Here is a 20779-nt window from a genome sequence, read left to right on the forward strand (position 1 = left end):
AACACGAACTGAATCCAAAGACTGAAAACTTACCAAAAACCTTTCTTTTCTCAAAGCAAAACATGTGCGTCATCAAATGTGTCTGGAGTTTACTGTGGGCAGATGTGTGTGGGTGTGTGTGAATGTTTGTGTGCTTGAGTGTGAAGGTCAGTACCACACATTCAACATTATCTACTTAAGTGTGGATTCATTAATCCATTATAATTACCCCAAAGCATAATAGTCATTCATTTGATTAAACACATTTATAATGAGCAAAATGATAATGGTTATTTTAACATTAAAATCAAGAAAAAGAAGTTTAAACTTTATGTTTTGACTTGGTCTGGGTACAACTCATGTAAACACATGTTCTGGTAGACTGCAGGTGGCAGATGTTATGGTTTCCTCCCAGACTCGCTGGCGTTCAGGTCTTAATCTGTGGGTGAAAGTTCTCAGCGACCCAGCTATGACCCAGCTGCGTCCAACACCACCATTGTGACAGAAAACCCATATTTCCTCACGTTACAATCCCCCCTTTTTGTGACGACATGGAGGTCAAGCAGAGGCCACCTGACGTCACAACCACAATAACGTGATGTACTCGTGAAGGTAGACATCCCAGATGAAGGCAGGAACGATGAAGCGTCACCACAGGTCTCGTGTAGAAGGGAGTCTATCCTGATCAGATGATTAAGGCCAAAACTGTTGCAATCATTGTAAAGTAATCCACTTAGGAATCTTGAAAGCAGAGCTATTTCAATAGCAGTTAATTTTCATCAGCATTAATGCAAAGGTATTCAAAGGATAAGCAGCTCGTATGCCACACGGAGCTGGGCAGGTGATGTATTCCTCAGGCGTAGTCCAGGCGAAGTCCAGCGCAGACCTCGACCCATCTCGAACCACGACCGAAGCCCCATGCGACAGAAACCAGTTGAAGGATGGTGAAGACGACCCCTCTGATGGAATGTAGTCCATACAAGCTCGGAGAAGGAGACAAAGTGAGACAGCCCACACGATAGATAGCATTTGATGCAAAACAAAGAAATCAATCAAAACCTATCTATGGGTGCCTCTGGGAAAATGTGGGTGCCTTTTGTGAATTATCTAAAGAAGAAATGTACTGCACCCTGTTCTACGTGTCCTGTAAAAACGTGATGTTGAGAAAACACAAATAAAAGAAAGCAAATCCTAACTGATATGTGAAACTCAGCAGGCTGTACCAATTAAAGGCATGTATATAAAAAAAAATCATGAAAATGAAGGGCAGATTGGCTTGTGGCCCTTTAAGGGAAATAGCAACAAAATTAAATTACATTTGTAATCAAATATAATCATGCTACACAAAGCACTAATAAAAAGATAGAGATGTAAATCAGTTCTAAAAATGTAAATCAGTAGGTTAGTAATCCCTAAAGATGTGAGTTAGTAACAGGACCCTGGCTGGAGGCAGGTAACCTGAAAAAAAAAATCAAAGGATATCACATTTGTTAAAAATTCATCCCACAAACGAGAGAATTTCATTCACGTTACAATATTTACACTTATGTTCTATATTTACACTTCAGGTCTATATTTAAACGTTGTGTTTATATTTACCCTTTAAGCTGGTAACTTTCAAAATAAGACACATGAAGATTTCCAGTTGATTTACTAGTAAAAAAATGGTGATTAGCTGCGACACCTTCATAACTAGGCAAAAAGAACAGAAATTAATCATAATCCTTTTTGATACAATTTTCTTCTTGCTTGTTATCACATGAACTGGTGAAATCAAGTGTGATCTTGCAATTGTCCTGTGATTTGGTGATCTTGTGGAACCAGTTGAACACATTCATGCTAATTTGTGTCTGAAATACTCCCGTTAGGAAGGTATGCACCGCTGACCTCGCGGAAAAACTTGTCTATTACATTACGCGCCACTTATGCGTCTGGTACGAAGGCCGAGTTTTGCTTTTCTCTCTAATCCATCTAGAATGCAAGCGATTAATATCCAGTTGACTTTCATTGTTGTAGAGCCTCAAAATGTTCTCCTTCAAACTGTAAGTAATTTTTTTTTACTTTGCTCTTACCTTAAATAATACACATTAGAGCCCTAAAAGCGCATAGATGTGATGTTTTTACTGCTTGAGGCTCAGAATTGTTCACAATCTGAACCGTCGTTTCTGCATAGCACCTGTTTGTTTGCAACCTTATTTCCACTTTGCACGTCTCGTGAAGCATGCAGTCGGGGGGCGAGGCAGTCACAGGTGTGTGGTTACCATGGTGAAACTAATGAACTGCATTGACACCCTTCAAAATATCTTCAGAAATGTCCTCATTATTAATAATATACACTCTCTATGTAGTTGTCCTGACACTTTTACGTTCATCACCCTAAATGGTCAACAATCAAGTGCTAAATGTAAATTGTAACTTTTGGCTGTTTGTGAGCATTTGTACACACGCAGTCTGAATTCATTTCATACGTTCCCCCCAGCGGATTGGTTCGGCGTCTGCAGTGATGCGGACGCTGAGCCGATCTGTCGTGGGGAAGAGGGAGCTGAGACAGATCGAAGGATCTTTCATGGCGGTTAAAACGAAGAGTCGGAGTACCCGGCCCGGAGGGTTACCGGGGTCCCACCCTGGAGCCAGGCCTGGGGTTGGGGCCCGTGAGCGAGCGCCTGGTGGCCGGGCTTTCGGCCCACCTAATCAGAACTCGAGCGGTGTTTTGTTATTGGACTTCTGTGCAAGCCACAGTTTGGCCATAACGAACACCATGTTCGAACATAAGGATGCCCACCGGTACACTTGGTACCAGGGCAGCCTAGGTCGCGGTCGATGATAGATTTTGTAGTCGTATCATCTGACCTGCGGCCGTATGTTTTGGACACCCGAGTGAAGAGAGGGGCGGAGCTGTCAACTGATCACCACCTGGTGGTGAGTTGGATCAGATGGCAAGGGAACATGCCGCGTAGACCTGGCAGACCCAAACGCATAGTGAGGGTCTGCTGGGAACGCCTGGCAGAAGAACCTGTCAAGACGGTCTTCAACTCCCACCTCCGGCAGAGCTTTAACCGCGTCCCGAGAGCAGTGGGGGACATTGAGCCCGAGTGGGCCTTGTTCCACTCTGCGATTGTCGAGGCGGCTGTTGCTAGCTGTGGTCGTAAGGTGGCCGGTGCCAGTCGTGGTGGCAACCCCCGTACCCGCTGGTGGACACCAGAGGTTCGGGGAGCCGTCAGGCTGAAGAAGGAGGCCTACAGGGCGTGGCGGGTCTCCGGAGGCAGCAGACAGGTACCGGATAGCCAAGCGGGGTGCAGCAGTGGCATTTGCCAAGGCAAAATCTCGGGCGTGGGAGGAGTTTGGTGAGGCCATGGAGAAAGACTATCGATTGGCTCCAAAGAGGTTCTGGCAAACTGTCCGGCGCCTCAGGAGAGGAAGGCAGCAACTCGCTCACACTGTTTACAGTGGGGATGGGGAGCTGCTGACGTCAACTGAGGCTATAGTCGGACGGTGGAAGGAATACTTTGAGGAGCTCCTCAATCCCACCAATGCGCATTCCGAGGAGGAACCAGAGCTGGGAGGCCTGGGGATGGACTGTCCGATCTCGGGGGCAGAAGTTGCTGAGGTAGTCAAACAACTACACAGCGGCGGAGCCCCGGGGGCGGATGAGGTTCGTCCTGGGTATCTCAAGGCTATGGATGTTGTAGGGCTGTCATGGTTGACACGTCTCTACAACATTGCGTGGTCATCGGGGGCAGTTCCTAGGGAGTGGCAGACCGGGGTGGTGGTCCCCATCTTTAAGAAGGGTGACCTGAGGGTGTGTTCCAACTATAGGGGGATCACACTCCTCAGCCTCCCTGGAAAGGTCTACTCCAAGGTACTGGAGAGGAGGGTCCGATCGATAGTTGAATCTCAGATAGAGGAGGAGCAATGTGGTTTTCGTCCTGGCCGTGGAACTGTGGACCAGCTCTATACCCTTGCAAGGGTGATGGAGGGGGCATGGGAGTTTGCCCAACCAATCCACATGTGCTTTGTGGATTTGGAGAAGGCTTATGACCGTGTCCCCAGGGGCACCCTGTGGGGGACGCTCCAGGAGTATGGGGTGGGTGGCTTTCTGTTAAGGGCCATTCAGTCCCTTTACCAGAGGAGCGTGAGTTTGGTCCGCATAGCCGGTAGTAAGTCGGACCTGTTACCAGTGAGGGTTGGACTCCGCCAGGGCTGCCCTTTGTCACCGGTTCTGTTCATCACTTTTATGGACAGAATTTCTAGACGCAGCCGTGGTGTGGAGTGTGTCGAGTTTGGTGGCAGGAGAATCTCGTCTCTGCTTTTTGCGGATGATGTGGTCCTCCTAGCTTCATCCAGCTCTGACCTTCAGCTCTTGCTGGGTAGGTTCGCGGCCGAATGTGAAGCGGCTGGGATGAGGATCAGCACCTCCAAATCTGAGACCATGGTTCTCGACCGGAAAATGGTGGCTTGCCACCTCCGGGTCGGGGGAGAGGTCCTACCTCAAGTGGAGGAGTTTAAGTATCTCGGGGTCTTGTTCACGAGTGAGGGTAGGAGGGATCGGGAGATCGACAGGCGGATTGGTTCGGCGTCTGCAGTGATGCGGACGCTGAGCCGATCTGTCGTGGGGAAGAGGGAGCTGAGCCAGAAAGCCAGGCTCTCGATTTACCGGTCGATCTACGTACCAATCCTCACCTATGGTCATGAGCTTTGGGTAATGACCGAAAGAACGAGATCGCGGATACAAGCGGCCGAAATGAGTTTCCTCCGTAGGGTGGCCGGGCTCAGCCTTAGAGATAGGGTGAGGAGCTCGGACATTCGGGAGGGACTCGGAGTAGAACCGCTGCTCCTCCGGATCGAAAGGAGCCAGTTGAGGTGGTTTGGGCATTTGGTCAGGATGCCTCCTGGACGCCTCCCCGGGGAGGTGTTTCGGGCATGTCCTGCCGGCAGAAGGCCCCCGGGTCGACCCAGGACACGTTGGAGAGGTTACATCTCCAATCTGGTCCGGGAACGCCTTGGGGTCCTGCCGGAGGAGCTGGTGGACAAGGCCGGGGAGAGGATGGCCTGGAGCTCCCTAGTTGGGATGCTGCCCCCGCGACCCGGACCCGGATAAGCGGAGGAAGACGAAGACGTTCCCTCCAGCAGGGGAAGCTTCCCTGTCAACCAATTCTGACCATGTGGGAGATCAACTCAGCCCCGCTCAACATCAAACCAGATTTAAATGTGTAGGGAGGAAAAAAAGGCAAAAGTGATTTGTGGAAACAGAAAATTCGAAAGAAAAGGAGATTTAAAATTAAACCAAAAGAGAAGAAAGGCTGCATAAACACTGCAGGCTGCATTTCTTTCATTCTGGACTTACAGACTATTTTTCTCTCTGTGCCCTGCACCCATCCTAACTCTATAGTGTGTGCCCACTGAAGGGGCACTATCATTTACCCACACACTAATTAGAACAGTCAGCACGACAAACTCTTCTTCACTCACCACCAGGCTCACAAATTACATTTCATGTGTTTATTTACTTCTTCTTTTTAATTGGAAAAAGTATCTGGAGGAGCACTCAGGAGGTGGCGAGCGGTCTCTCTCCGTCTTACTCTGTTTGCTGAATTATCAGACCGCCTCGTAAAATGTTACTGTTGTCTTACTGCCTTGGAGTCTGAGATTACCAGTTAGCAAAACTAACACCCTCCCTGATAAATATACCCATTTGTTTGTGTTTTAAGCGCAACCATTGGCCGACACACATGGATTACATGTGGGGTTTTTTTGTTGTTGTTTCACAAAGACACGAGTATCGTGTCCAAGGACAAGAATGACTCAGTGTTCGAAACCAATGGTTGGATCATCCGTCCAAAAAGTCCCAAAAAGAACAACACCATTTGAAGTCATGAGCAACGTAAGATATATAGACCTAGAAAATGGTGACTGATGTTTAGCACTATCTCATTTCCTCCGGCAATGCCGGTTCCATTTCTGGCAGAGGTGGCCCAGAGATGACAGCCGATGGGAGGGGTGAGAGTTCTGTGACTGAGTTTGTGTTTAAAAGCTGGCTTGCTTCGTAGATTTTATATTGTAGCTTAACACAACTAATTTTAGCTGAAGTCTTGAAAAAAGTGCTCATTTTTATGCTTGCTAATTTTAATTGGCTGTGATATTGCAATTTCCTTATTGAGGGACAAATTAAGGTATTGTTATCCAACACATTCTCACACTCAAAGTGGCTAAAACTGATGATGGGTGACCAAGCGCATGTCTCCGTTGCGAGGTGCCGCGTGGTGCCAGAGCGTCGGTTTCTGAAGCCTGCGGGAAAACGCACATTTCACTGACATTTAACCTCTAACCTCTTGCTATTTAACCTTCCCCTCACCACCTTCCTAACCTTAACCCAGTTTCTCATTCTGAACTTCTCGTTAACCGTGTTTGAGATGGACGATACAACTAGAAACAAAGTTTTGCAAGTGGGTTAAAGTTAGGTTGGGGGTGAGGGTACAGTTAAATAGCAAGAGAGTGAAGGTCACAATTCGGTGAAATCTCAGTTTTACCACGGGCGTCGGAAAGCAACGCTCTGGCACAGCATTTGGTCACCAATCATCAGTTTTAGCCACTTTGAGTGTGAGAACATGTCTTATCTTAAAGCCATTGTGAACATGGTTGGCACCAGAAGCTGATTAGTTGTGAAGACTCCAGAAGTTACCACCAATACTGAGTAGAGATCAAAGTACAAGGTGAAGACAACTCCTGGCTACTGTGAAATCAAGTTTTAGCTCAGTATCTCTGAAATTCATGATGTTGTGGCCATTTTTGATTTCTAAGGTCATTTGGCTGTGGTAGCCATCTTAAATGGACTCCAACACGTAATGAAATTAAAGAGCAAATGACACTTGAATCCATTTATTTTGCTGATAAACCGTATAGATGGGTCTAATAGTGCAGTAAACGTGTAATGTCTGGCATTCTTATTAAAAAAAATTCATTCTAAAACCATAATTATTTCTCCCTCTGTAGCTTAAAACTAAGAATGCATGCCTTTTAAGTCATACTCTGGGGAAACAAAGCTCTGGTGCACCTGTTTCAGCACAGAGAAGTCAGCTGGAGGAGAAAGCAGCTTCAGACGGCATAATTTGGAGTCTTATTTCCTGATATTTGGACATCTCGCCTCTGATTAGCTAACAGTAACACAACTCTACCACAACATCGATGTTTTATCTTCACTAATAACACATCTGGAGGGTTTCTGCTGTGTAGTGGAATTGCTAATGCTAGCGGTTAGCTTCCACTAGCTGAGATGTTCTCTGCTTTTCCTGGACGCTAAAACAAGAACAGCCTTCCCCGGCATGAGTCAAGATGGGTGAGTCCATGAATGTTTAGTGACAGTGTGACATAGATCTGTCAGGAGATAGGTGTAGGAGAGTATTTTTATGTCAAAGTGACAGATTCTAATCAGAAATAATAATTACATTTCTTTATGTAAACCACACCTTTAAATCATAGTTTTTATAAGTAATTGTTTTTGTTTCTGAGTTTCTGAGTTGAATCTAACTGGATTCTTGATGAACACTGCAGCTGGTTCCATAATGAAAAAAGTCTTGTATTTTAACAGCAAAAACATTTCTAAGCTTTGTCTTTTGTTTGTTTGAATGTAGATGCAGCATCCTCTGCATGTTCTTTCATTCCTCAAAGAGAGCCATGAAAGGACACATTTTCCTCCCTGCAAAAGCTCTGAAATTGTTTTTTGCCTGTCTGAATGTGTGAGATGCTGCCAGTTCCTGTTGCTGCCGTTTCCCCAGCAGGATGAAAGTTTGTAAGGTTCAGGTTTTTTAACACTCAGCCACGCTCAAAATCAGGCCTGAAGAAAAGAAGCAGAGACAGGGAGGAAACAGGACATCGGAGATGGAAAATAAACCGTGCTGACAATGCGTAGAAGGAGAGAGGAAGGTGATACATGCGGAGGAATCCGATGGGCCGCTGGTGCGATGATTGTGAACCGTGGAGGAAGCTGTTGGTATATCAAGTTGCTTTTTTGTTTTATTTGAAGCCGGTGAGGTCTGCAAAATATGCAGCAGTGGTGCTTGAACTATACTGTTGAAAAATACACTTTTGCTGCATTGTTGTTTAAAGCTGTAACACCAAAAACATCCTGTTCACCTCCTGTTTGTAGATGGATGCAAATGAAGATGTTAGTGGATGAGCATAAAATCTGCATGGCTAAATATCTCAAGGTTATCAGCTCCCCGAGTTCCATCTGAACCGCTGAGGTGCAGAATTTTAAATTATTTACTTAATTCCGTTAATGGCAAAATGCCTCACAGCTCGACCTTTTGGGCAGTCCCTGATTTTCTTTTATTTTCAGATTTAAATGATGTGAAAAAGAAATTTTAAATGGACGCATCTGAAAAAGAAGCCCATTTGTAACGTACAGAAAGTCCCCAGGTTTTTATTCACTAAAACAATCTGAAGCACTAGTTTAAAACGCATCAAAACAGGAATAAACGTTAAACGGCCTCAAGAACGTAAACCAAATGAATTTTACTTTTTGGAAAGAGCTTTTCTGGTGATCACTCAGTGGTTCTGTCCTTCACGCTGATCAGATCTGGGACACTGTGAGGTTCAGTGTCCTTCCCAGGGACATTTCCACACATGAAAGAAGGATGCTGGACATTAAACTAAACACCCAGATGACCACTTTCACTTTTGAGCCACAAATAAAAACTACTTGTTGTTGTTACTAGAGCAGTGGAATAAAGATTTGACTAAAAAAGTTATTTTAACAATAGATTAGGTTACTTGTTTTGCAAAAGCACTTCCTTTCATTTCTCCCCTTCACCTACAAGTACCTCAATGTCTGCTTCTGTGAAATTGCGCTTCCTTGATCTGCCTTGATCTACGGTCGCCATGTCATTGGCGGAGCGCTGCAACAGCCGGTTTATGTATCTGCATGAGATCCACAAGGCACTTTGCATTGACTATTTATGGCAGTAAGTGGGCGTGGTGAGGGCGGCATGTGACTAAAATGCAGCTGAGAACCTTTCTAGATAGTTTCTGATTTATGAAGCGGAGATTGCGTGCAGCTGTGCGTACGCCATGTTTGACAGATCACAAACCTACTTGGCGTAAGTAATTTTTTTTGCCGAGCTTAAGGACGGTTTTAGTAAGGATTCTACACAATGTTTGATAAATGAGACCCCTGGTCTTTAAAAGTTTTTTCTTAAGCTCTGTGTTGATTTTCCTCCATAATTGTTACAAGATTTTCTTAATTCCAGTCATCATATACCTCTGCCTTCCATCAGATCCCAGTTCATTCACAAGCCAGTTAATGGAAAAGTGCTCCATGTTTAGAAATAAATTAGATTAGCTTCACTAGTGAATGGAAACTCTATTAGTGATGCATTTTTGTGTCAAACTAGAGCTGAGCATCAGTGTGACTCAGATCCTCTGTGTTAACCCTGTAGCACGTTAACGCTGTACGGGTAATGGTCGTGATTCTTCAAAGGTGTTTGGCTAATGGCTTTAGCTCCAGTCCCATCCTTGATTTGTTCTGAGGGACCACAGGTGTTCCGTCATAGTAGATTATAGTTCCATCTGTCTGCCCTGTGTGTATAACAAAAGCATGTGTATGCCTTTATTATGTTGAACTAATAAGATAAGTGGGCGGCTTGATCGAACGAGTCTTAATCTCAGATACGTCCATGTATAGAATGTGTGTTAGTGGCGTTTAGGGGTTGACTTTGGAGGCGGCTGTATAGGGAGCAGCTGATAAATGATTTCACACAGAGATGCTCCATAAATCCCATTCATAATTGTTTCCCTACTTGGTGTGCAGTCTTGCTCCACAAAGGGGTAAAGCCAAGGGTGCTTTAAATGTCAGGGGAGCGCTGGTGCAGATGAATTACCTTTTAAAGATATCAGAGTGAAGCGCGTTTCAGGTGAAAGATGAGGCCGACCCAGCGCTCCTAGGCCCTGTCGGTATGTGTGAACACATCACTCCTCCCTCACCCTGCACCCCCCTCAGGGGAAATTTGTCTTTTTATCAACTGTCCAGAAAAGTCACAGCATATCCTAACTGAATAAATCAAAGAGAATTAGTTTGCAGTGTTTTCTTATCTCAGATGTGCCAGTTCCTCTACAGAGATCACCTGCAGATATGCATTCCTGCATGTGTGTGTGTGTGTGTGTGTGTGTGTGTGTGTGTGTGTGTGTGTGTGTGTGTGTGTGTGTGTGTGTGTGTGTGTGTGTGTGTGTGTGTGTGTGTGTGTGCGTGCCCTAACTGTGGAGGCAGCTCAAATATGATCGTTATTATTATTTTGGGCCAGTAGCGTAAATATAAATGTGTGTTTCTTCCAAAACTTCATTCAGTGTCACAGCGGTCCACATGACGTTGGGAGGCGGGATTAAAGAATCATGTCCTGATTCTAATTAGGTTATATACGTGTACAGGACTAAAGCGTAGTCAGGGTTGCATTCATGCTAATGTTGCTGAGGGAGGTGTTAGTTCTGATCAGAGGGTGCAGGATGTTTTCTCGCCCTTGGCCTGTCTGGGTAAAGCTATCATAACAGAGCCAGTGCCTCTCCAGATAAGAGCAGCCAGGACTCTCTGCACACCGGCTCCTGCTGCAGCTGCCTGCTTTGATAGCTCATGCTTAAAGGATAACACTTTTTTTTTTACACATTAATCAGATTCACTCTTTGACCATGGAGCATTGCACAGCCTAGATGAAATTGAAAAGTGTGGTGAGGGTCCCTGATCTCTGGTAAAACGTTAAACCTCTGGTCTCCCTGAGATGCTTTGAGTCACGGAAGTGAGCGCAACAAGTTTGGAAAGGAGCTGTCATGGATACTTTAAACCTCTCTACTCCATTAGTGTGCGGACCAAGACAAAAGCTATGAAAAGTTTCCTTTCATGCAATTTTCCTTCATTTGGAGCAATAACGGTTATAAAAAATGGTTAGCATTAATGTAAAAATAGTAATATTAAAGGAACATTTCATGTAAGGTGATAATATTTTCTTTTTTGTCAAACATCCAAACATATGTAGTTCAGGTAGATAAATATGAGCTAGCAGGTTGTTGACCTGCCACTTAATGGGCTGATTTTCTGCTCGTACTCAAAATCTCTCGTTTTTTCTTCCCTCTGAATATTTAAACACAGTCTATGAGGAAAAAAGGCTTGTTTACACTCATTTTCAAATCCAGTGAAATTTGCCAAATTACACAAATGCATACATTTGAAATTGTTAGGGGTGTGTGTTGGCAAGAATCTGGTGATATGATATTTATTACAATTAATACACGATATGCTGCAACACTGAAAGCTAGATATTAGCAGTTTTTAAAGGTTTGGAACACTGAAAACCAAAAGATGTCCAAATATCATGAAATAAGACTCCAAAACCTGCTGTCTCAGCTGTGATGTGGGTCACTGCTAGTTCCTGGAAATGGTGCACTGGTATTTGCCGTGCCCCAAGAACAACTTACAAGGCAAATGTGTTGACTAAACGAGTGTCCCACACCTTTAAGACAACTTTTGAAGGGAAAAAAAACAGACCGGGCACTTTCAAGGAACATGTGGTTTCTGGTGATCTGAGTTCCTGCTCTATCAGAGAGAAGCTCTATTGTTACTATTACTATCTAAGGCAGAATGAATGATGCAAACATCGCGCATCGCTATTGCTGCATGGCGCTTTTATAAGACACACGTTGCTGCGATATATAGCTGATTTGCCGGCACAGTGAGTCATTATAAAAAGGCTATTGTGAGAAATCATTGTTGCTTCAGAATAAAGGTGGTAAAAACTGCTGCCACCTAGCAGTTGGAGTTTGAATGGCACCACACAAAATAAAAACTGTAAATATTTACATTTAAACTCTCAATAAAATATCAATGCACTAATTTTAAACATGGATTCAGTAACATAACGAGGCATATCGGGATATTTTAATGGATCGGTATTTTCTTACATCCCTAGAAATAGTTGTGTCAGAACAGAGAGTTAACGAGTCTCGCATATAAACCTTTAATCACAAAATTCAGGAAAACAAAGCCAAAGGCACCAAACAATGAGCTTTTTCCCCTCAACCTAAATCATATATTGTTTCATAACGTTCATGGTTTTCTTTTTTCTTCTTCTTCTGCACTTGTGAGCAAGAAATTGCCTTTTTCCTGGCTGTGAAGCAGCCACTCACTCGTGTTAATTTTTGTGTTTCTTCCCATCAATCAACCCCCCACCCCAGATGGCTTTTTACATTTACACTCACTTGTAGCAGTGCCTCAATCCCCCTCCATCCCTCCTTTGTGTTGATGTCTATGAAATTTGAGGGAAAAACCTGCCAAGGAGCTCCCCTTGATGATGGCAGCAATTTGGCTTTCAAATACTTCTGTCCTCCAGACACTGTTTATACTGCTGCTGTTTGAGCTGTGTGTTTGTTATTGCGGGCCCTTTATTTTCCTCATCTTTTCTTTCTTTGCATTCATTAGCTTTTGCAGGGGGGCAGGGAGTAATACTAATTCTGTTTAGTTGATGTGGGCTGCAATCTCGGAAAGGCTTGGGCAGGATGAAACAATCAGTGGTATGATTTTAATTTTAGTTTAAATGTCTGACCTTAAAACGTAAACGAGGGAGAGCTAGTGGCACATTTGTTTGCGGTAGCTCGTCAAAAAGAGTGGAGTAGGAATGGAGAGCCTGGGAAAAGTGGATAATGATCGTTTATTTGTATGGAATTAAAACACGGGTCGGAGAAAAGCTGGACTCATCTATTCAGAGGCTTATCTAGCTTTGGTTGGCTGAGTAATTAAATCAGAGAAGCGAGTGAAGTTCTCTGCAGCTCAGCGCCTCGTCTTGTTTCCTCTTTAATCAGGTGGCTATTAAACCTCTGATTGCACTCCACGTCTTCTGACTTCAGCATAGCTATTAAACACAGATTGGAAGCATTTTCCTCTCTCTCTCCATCATATTGAATAGACTTGTACAATGTAAAAAAAAAAGATTTATTCAGACCACAAGTAGAAGGGAAAAGAAAAAAAAAATATGTGCAAATACATTTTACAACAGATGAAAAAAGAAGGGAGTCTTGTTGATGCAGTTGTGGTTTGATTCTGTTTATTCTTGAACGCATGATAAACGATTCATTCTGCAGCTGTGCGTCTGTTTACCTCTGACATATGAGCTCCAAATGACCTTACGTCTTACCTTAAAGTACACACGTTTGTGTTTGCCCAAGCAGAACGGTCATATCTTCCACCACACACACACACACACGGATGTTTGCAGGAAGAAGCTAGTCTGCTATCAGAAATTCAGCCTGTTCCTCCACATGCTGCGACTGACATACCGTATGACCCTCCTTCAAGGTGATCTTCTCTGCGCGCGCCGCAGAGATCACACAGATTAGACTAATGCCATGCTCAGACGGCCACCGCCGGCCGGGCTGCCTGCATACATCCATCCTGATGTACTTAACTTACATCTGCTGGCACGAACAAGGTTGTTCAGCACAGAAAGTCAACTTTTGCCTCTTTCATAGAGAAGAAAACCAGATACTTTTGTATTTAGCATTCTTTTAAACTCTGTTAATTTAATCAGATCAAGAGAAAAGATGAAAAAGACACGGTTGTATTCTTTACTTTGAATCACCTGGTAGTTGTTTCTGTCCAGCCATATGCCACATCATTTCTCCGTTTCTTGTCATTTTTAAAATCCTGCTTCAGTTTCCTTTTGTGGTCAAGTGTCTCTCTTCGTTTTCCTTCAGCTCCTGTCATCCTAAACGAACTAAACTGGACCCAAGCTTTGGAGAGGGTCTTTATCGAGAACCGGCGTGAGGACAGCTCTCTGCGCTGGCAGGTGTTTGGCAGTGCCACAGGAGTGACGCGATATTACCCAGGTAGGCTGAAGGCTCAGAGTCAGCAGCTGAGATAAAGTCTAAATTGACCCCGTGGGGTCATCAGCTGCAGCCTCTTATCGCCTTGCCGTTCTCACACCTCAAATGACAGAATGAAGTTATGATTACTTTGATCAGATCTGACAGTGGACTTTAACTTTTTCTTATATTTCTTTTTCTTTTTTTTTTTTTTTGGGGCTCTCTCCAGCGACTCCATGGAGGCCGCCCAATAAGATTGACCTTTATGATGTCCGCAGAAGACCATGGTAAGAGTCTCTGGCTTTTCTTTTCTTTTCTTTTGCTGGTTTAACTGCATTTAGTTTTTTTACAAACAGAAGCCATGTTATGATAAACGAGCTAAGGCAAGGCAAGACAGCTTTATTTGTATAGGACATTTCTTACTCAGAAGCAATTCAATGTGCTTTAAAAATCAAATTAAATACACAAACACAAAAAGATGTCAGAATAAGATAAAAAAAGTAAAGTTAAATGGTGAGCAGTTACAGGGCAGAAGGTGGAACGTAAGAAAGGTAAGAAAGTCATTCAAAGCTGATGAAAACATGAATATAGAGTCGGGGTGTGTCTGAGGTCATCAGGAAGCTGATTCCGTCTGTGTGCAACAGTGATAACATGTGCTAGCATGCTAATTAGCTGTGGATGAGTATCAGAACCACATGGAAGTCATCCCACCCCATTTAAAACCCAAACCACGTCTGGACCAAAGACCCATCTCTGTTTTCCTTCAGAACATTTTACTTGTCATTTAACTTGCTGTTTCTGAATGGTGGCTTACTTCTTTGAAGTCACAGCATCTGTTTTTGAGGATTCAAGGGAGAGTGAGCCGTGATGCATTCATAGTGTGTAGGAAAATAAGGCTCTGTAATAAAATGTCGATAGATGAATGTTTAGTGTTAAAATCTATATTTGAAAGCGCTAAATTAATTTACGGGTCCACATGAGGAACACGTATCAATGCATAAAGTGTAGTCTTCCATCAATGATCCTAACACAGCAGGTTCTGTTTCTGTCAGTATGTTTGCCAAGATGTTTAAAATACTTAAAGTGATCATTTAATTCACTCAACTCCTGCTAACTTTTATTTAAATGTCAGAGCTGTTTATAGTTTGGTGCTTGATAACGTTTGACTGTAATGTAGCAGCCAATCCACACAGATTACTGTTTATAATGAGGCTATATGTCAGAATTATTTTCCATCCTGTTACGAAAATGTCAGTTTGTTGTCGTTGTCCTGATTAGTGTCTGATGAGTATCTGTTGTGCAATTAGTCAGGGAAGACAAATTAATCCAAACATCAGCGCTAGTGGCAGAGTGAAAAGTGTTATAAACAGCAGAAGTTTGACTTGTTTCAACACAGAGGTTGCCGAAGCACTGTCCTGCTATCTCCAAGCTGAGTGAAACTGTGATCTGTTCTGGATCTAAACACTGTCAGCCTGCTGTACATTTTAGGACATCTTCAAGTCTCAGGAAAACATTTTGAGACTTCAGACAACAGAGACAAAAGCATCAGATTTCATCCAAAAACCTATCAGACTTCCATTTGTTACAAACATATCCCAAAGGATTGTGGACAAGTATTGCCCACTTAGGAACAGAGGACAAGCAAAGCTTCTTCAACCACGTCTTCTGACAGCCAAATTGTTTTCCAATGACATCATCAACGAAGATGTGCTAAGATGAACCTATGGACATCAGATTTTAATGAAAATGTTTTTGAGTTAATTTAAAGACTTGTTTGTTTAAAATAATTAAAGATCATTTCCTCTTTATAATCAGGCTGATATGAGCTCCAAATGACCTTACGGGTCCACATGAGGAACTCGTATCAATGCATAAAGTGTATATATTGTTGTAACCATGTTGGTGCATTTGCATTATTAACCTGGATTTTGTTTTATCTTTCCAACCTAAAATCAGGTTACACATTAGAAGCTGTGTGAAGAAAGCAAAATGCACGAAAAAGTATTTCATTGCAGTATTCCTTTAGTCTAGAAGTCTATATAGACAGTTGTAGGAGTAGCATGCGTATTTATTTGGGTGCTTTTAAAGCTTGAGATACTACACCACACTTTGACCAATATGATGTGAATTTTGATATAAATATGGAAATCCAGTCTGGTTGGTCTTTGAATGTTTAACCAGAAGATCTAGAAATCTTTGTTTATTCAGGGATTGTCAGACACTTCATATTAATTCAAGAAGAGAGTCAAATTTATAAAAAGTAAGAAATTTATTTTAAACACAATTAAAACATGACAACTAAGACACTTTATGTGATGAATTAATCTAAGTGGATGGAATGTGAGGTGTGATGATGTGTGAATGTGATGTTATCAGAACCTTCGTATCTGGAGAAAGTGAGTTCTGAGTGGGAGTGAATTTGGTTTGCTATAACTATAGTGATAGTTTATAAAACCACATCAGACGCAATCTGTCGAGTCTACATACCACCTCAAAGACCCCCGTGGTAAATCCGGAATGTGTTGAGGTCCGGGGACCCCAGAGGTACCGAAGTCCATAGAAGAAACTGCAGTGTCGACTAGACCGGTCTCGAGATGTCTCCAGGTCACAACAGTTGTTGTTTGCATCTTAAGAAGGACTCTTAAGAAGTTGAAGTTGGTTTAGCTTTGCTCTGAAGGAACCGCTTGCGGTCAGCTGTAGCGTGCAACAGGTTTTTGACAGCTTGTCAAAAGATGCTTTGGGTTAAAGAGGTTTTGCTCCGGATGGCCGGTCCGAAACTTTCCAAAAAACTGACAAGAACTGACTCACGGTGAAGTGAGTCCTGTTTTAATAATCGTCATAATTTAGAATAGACTAGAATAGAATAGACTTTATCGTAATTGCTCATGGCAATTAAATTACAGATGGTCCGCCATCAACAGTGCACAAGACAATAAATAACAATAAATGTCAAAACCATAGAGGACTAAAAACAATTTAAAAACATTTAGCACACACCAAGAAAATGCAACCAGTGATTCGGATCTGCTAAAACAACAATTTAAAAGGATTTAAAACAGATTAGTCCACATTACTGATGGGGATGTGGGGGGTTGAATGGTGCTGTTGTGTTGAATGTTCTGATGGTCCAAGGGAAGAAGCTGTTGGAAAGTCTGGTGGTATGTGGTTTAACTGACCTGAAGCGGCGCCCTGAGGGCAACAGGTCAAACAGGCAGTGGGCAGGGTGGGTGGGGTCACGGAGGATAGCAGCGGTTCTCTTCAGGCAGCGGGTTCTGGAGATGGCCTCAAGAGAAGGCAGGGTGCAGCCAATACTCCTCTGGGCAGTGTTTATTGTCCTCTGAACAGCCTTCCTGTCCTCAGCAGTGGAGCCTGCATACCACACACTCAGAGAGTAGGTGAAGGTGCTCTCCACAGAGCAATGGTAGAAAGCCAGCAGCAGTTTCTGATCCAGGCCACACCTTCTCAAGACCCGGAGAAGTTGCAGCCGCTGCTGAGCCTTTTTAACCAGAGCTCTGGTGTTGGCAGACCATGACAGGTCAGCAGAGATGATGGTGCCAAGGAACCTGATGGAGGGGACACAGTCCACATGCTCTCCATTTATGAGGAGAGGGGCGTATGTGTGACTGTGTCTTCTGAAATCCAGAATGAGCTCTTTTGTTTTTTGTATATTCAGAGTGAGGTTGTTATCTGAGCACCACCTTGACAGATTTCTGACCTCTGCCCAGTACGCTGCCTCATCTCCGTCTGTGATGAGGCCGACCACAGTGGTGTCATCAACAAACTTAAAGATGGCAGTAGATGGGTGGGATGCGGTACAGTCCGATGTGTACAGAATGTACAGAAGGGGGCTCAGCACACAGCCCTGAGGAGAGCCAGTACTGAGCAGGATGGAGGAGGAGAGATGGGAGCCATGTTTAACATGCTGTGGTCGATTTGTGAGAAAGTCTTTTATCCAGTGGCAGGTGGAGGGAGGGATCTGAAGGCTCAGCAGTTTTGAGATAAAAATGTCTGGGATGATGATATTGAAAGCTAAACTGACGTCAACAAAGAGCATCCTGACGTAGCTTCCTCTGGTCTCTAGGTGGCTCAGTGATGTTTGTAGCGTCATGGCGATGGCATCCTCTGTTGATCTGTTTCCGCGGTAGGCAAACTCAAGGAGGTGGAAGGAGGTGGGGAGACAGGTTTGGATGTGGTTGGAAATAAGTCGTTCCAGACACTTTGCGATTACAGGTGTCAGGGCAACCGGTCGATAGTCATTTAAGCTGTCTATGGAAGATTATTTGGGGATGGGAATAATTGTTGCAGACTTGAGGCAGCTTGGGACTGAAGCATGAGACAGGGGGAGGTTAAACAACTTGGTGAGGATACCTGCCAGCTCACTGGCACACTCCTTGACCACGATCCCTGGTATGCCGTCAGGTCCGGCAGCTTTCCTGTGGTTTACTGCTCTCAAGGTTCTTCTCACCTCATGTTCCTGGAGGATGAGAGAGGGAGGAGAGGGGTTTCTCACGTTGTGTGTGTGTGTGTGTTTGTGTGTGTGTGTGTGGGGGGGTGGGGGGGGGTGGGGGGGGGGGGTTGCAAAATCAGAATTTGACATGTAAAAAGGGTTTTACCAACAAACCTCAGAAAACATGCCTTGCGTCAGATACAGGAGTTCTGATTGGTGGAACCGAAAGCACTGTGTCATGATATTAGTTTAACCTTGTCATTGTCACGTGTCTGAGTGTGTGAGCTGTCAGTAGTGATTCTCCTGTTAAATCTAACTTTACTGATCATAACATAATAATATTCATTTCAACCACAGTAATTTAAGCACAGATCAATCATAACATTGTTATTATTCTTCAACCAGTATTGTTCATTCAACCATATGATTATTTACTTATCTTGTTCCTTTTATGATTTAATTATGAAAGTTCATCCGTCTTGTGGTGTGAAGCGAAGCAGTCTGACCCCTCCTTTCTACCGGAGCCGTGACGGAGCCGTCAGCAGCACGTTACTGCAGCAGCACGTCATAGCTGCTGATAAGAACCCCTGTGGTCAACAGAACCTTTTCCACCGTAGCCGTCAGCAGCGCGAGTCAGCCGCATCTCAGGAGCAGCATGTCGCGGCCCTTACGCGTCGGTTCTATTTTCTACGCGCTACGCCTCTGAAACAAGTGAAGTTTGTCATTTTGGGGGAAGGAAAGACAGGAAATCAGACGCGGAAACGGAGCGAAGCTTCCCGAGATTTTCAGAATAAAGAAACGTACTGCCTTCCGGTTGCTTTACTTTATAAAAGTTACTAACTGTGCGGCCCCGTGAGAAGTTATCACCTAGCTAGCCTGTCTCCTTTGTTTTTCAGGTCCGTATTGGCGATTATAAAATGGACAGAACATAAAACACAAACCTTTTGGAGCCATGTTGTAGTTTTCTCCTGCTTGTTGTTGTGTTTACTGACGAAGTAACTCGTGTGACCTCGTGCTCTGTCGGTGACAGCTGCTCCCCTGCTGCTACGCATCTCTGGTGGGAAGGGCCAAGCAGCAGCTTACGCAAGCAAGACGTGCTGCTGCAGTAACGTGCTGCTGACGGCTCCGGTGGAAAGGAGGGGTTAGATAAGAGGGGGCTTGGAGGGACCTTGGGCAAACACAGTATCTTTCTTGCAGAATAAAGCCCCAGTTAAGACTTATGTCTCCATGTGACCTGATACTGAAGAGGTCGACCTGTAGATGGAAAAACAGACCATTTCCGGAGGCTACACAGTAGGTGAAGCAAAATGATTTGCTCTACACATTGGTCAAACCATACTCCACCAGAGCCTCAACAGGCCTACCTTTGGCCTGAGCAGTAAGGCATTGGGCCAATCACAGTTCTCTATCGGTTTGGAGAGCCAATCACAGCTTCCTGTTGGTCTGGGGAGCCAATCACAGCGCCCTATTGGTTTGCTGAGCCAATCACAGAGCCCAATTAGTTAGATGAACCAATCACAGCTCCCTATCAGTTTGGTGGGAGGGATGATACAAATAAATGGAACAACTAAAATGGCGATGGCTTGTTTGAAACTGCTTTGGCATCAACTTTGGACTAGTTTGATTTGGGCGTTTTTTCGAATCAACAGCAAATTTAGGTAGCTAAATCCTTTATTTAGAAAAAGGATGTATTTGCGTGTTCTTCGACAGTGAATGGCAACCTGCCCCATTGAATGACATCCACAGCAGTGGGTATGTCACATTTTTTGTTGTTAATCAGCACGCAGAGACAGTTTGAATGCCAACCGTAGATTCCACCCCACCACTGAGCTCTGTCTATGGGTCGTGTCCAGACTATATTTACGTGTAGGATGGCTTACCAGGCTACTATTCCTTCGGTTTCTTCCCTCTCTGAAGACTTCATGTGCTCTCTGGTCTGTTGTTTCAAAAATAATTATTAAACTGAATAAAAAGCATCTTCATGACCTTTCTACAATACAACATACTGAACCAAGTCCAAAAAGTCAGGCTGTAATATGTGAGGCCACCCCCCTCCCACCCAGCCAGCCAAGCTTTTCTGTCCACCCGACACACTTTCAGTCTACCTGTAACTGTCACATCGGTTTTGTGGCAGCACTGCTTGTTGCTTGGTTACCGCTTGGAGTGAAGTGGACATAATCGTGACGGCAATGTTGATTAGACCTGACCCCGTTTCCAGTCTCAGTCTTTGTCCAGCTCAAATTGAGTGGCTGTTTGAGGTCAGGCCAAGCCAGCAAATCAAGTCAACTAGCATACACTAAATAAACAAGCAGAACGGAGGCTTTAAACTTGGTAAAGGTTCATATTTTCTTTTAAAATATTTATGATTTACTTTAAATGCCTCATGAAGTCTGAGACAGCACAGAGCGATAACTGTGATCAAAATTATTTAAAGGCTTATAGTTGAGGTCAAGTTTGACAAACTATAAAAACAGTGCTGTTAGATGGAAAGAAATACAATAAAATCAAATATTATAA

The 20779-nt window shown here is 43.8% G+C and overlaps 1 protein-coding gene across 4 annotated transcripts in view; it reads left to right on the forward strand.

Moving 5' to 3' along the window:
* Window positions 1-20779, forward strand: part of cacna2d2a (calcium channel, voltage-dependent, alpha 2/delta subunit 2a) — a 214157-nt gene that overhangs the window by 134159 nt on the left and 59219 nt on the right. For all 4 annotated transcript variants that reach the window (XM_070549925.1, XM_070549926.1, XM_054730345.2 and 1 more), the window contains 2 exons: window positions 13708-13839; window positions 14045-14102. In XM_070549925.1, the coding sequence (XP_070406026.1) occupies window positions 13708-13839; window positions 14045-14102 (190 nt within the window). The remainder of the gene's footprint in view (window positions 1-13707; window positions 13840-14044; window positions 14103-20779) is intronic.

This window comes from Nothobranchius furzeri, chromosome 3 (genome assembly GCF_043380555.1).
Source record: "Nothobranchius furzeri strain GRZ-AD chromosome 3, NfurGRZ-RIMD1, whole genome shotgun sequence".
Classification (NCBI taxonomy): Eukaryota; Metazoa; Chordata; class Actinopteri; order Cyprinodontiformes; family Nothobranchiidae; genus Nothobranchius; species Nothobranchius furzeri.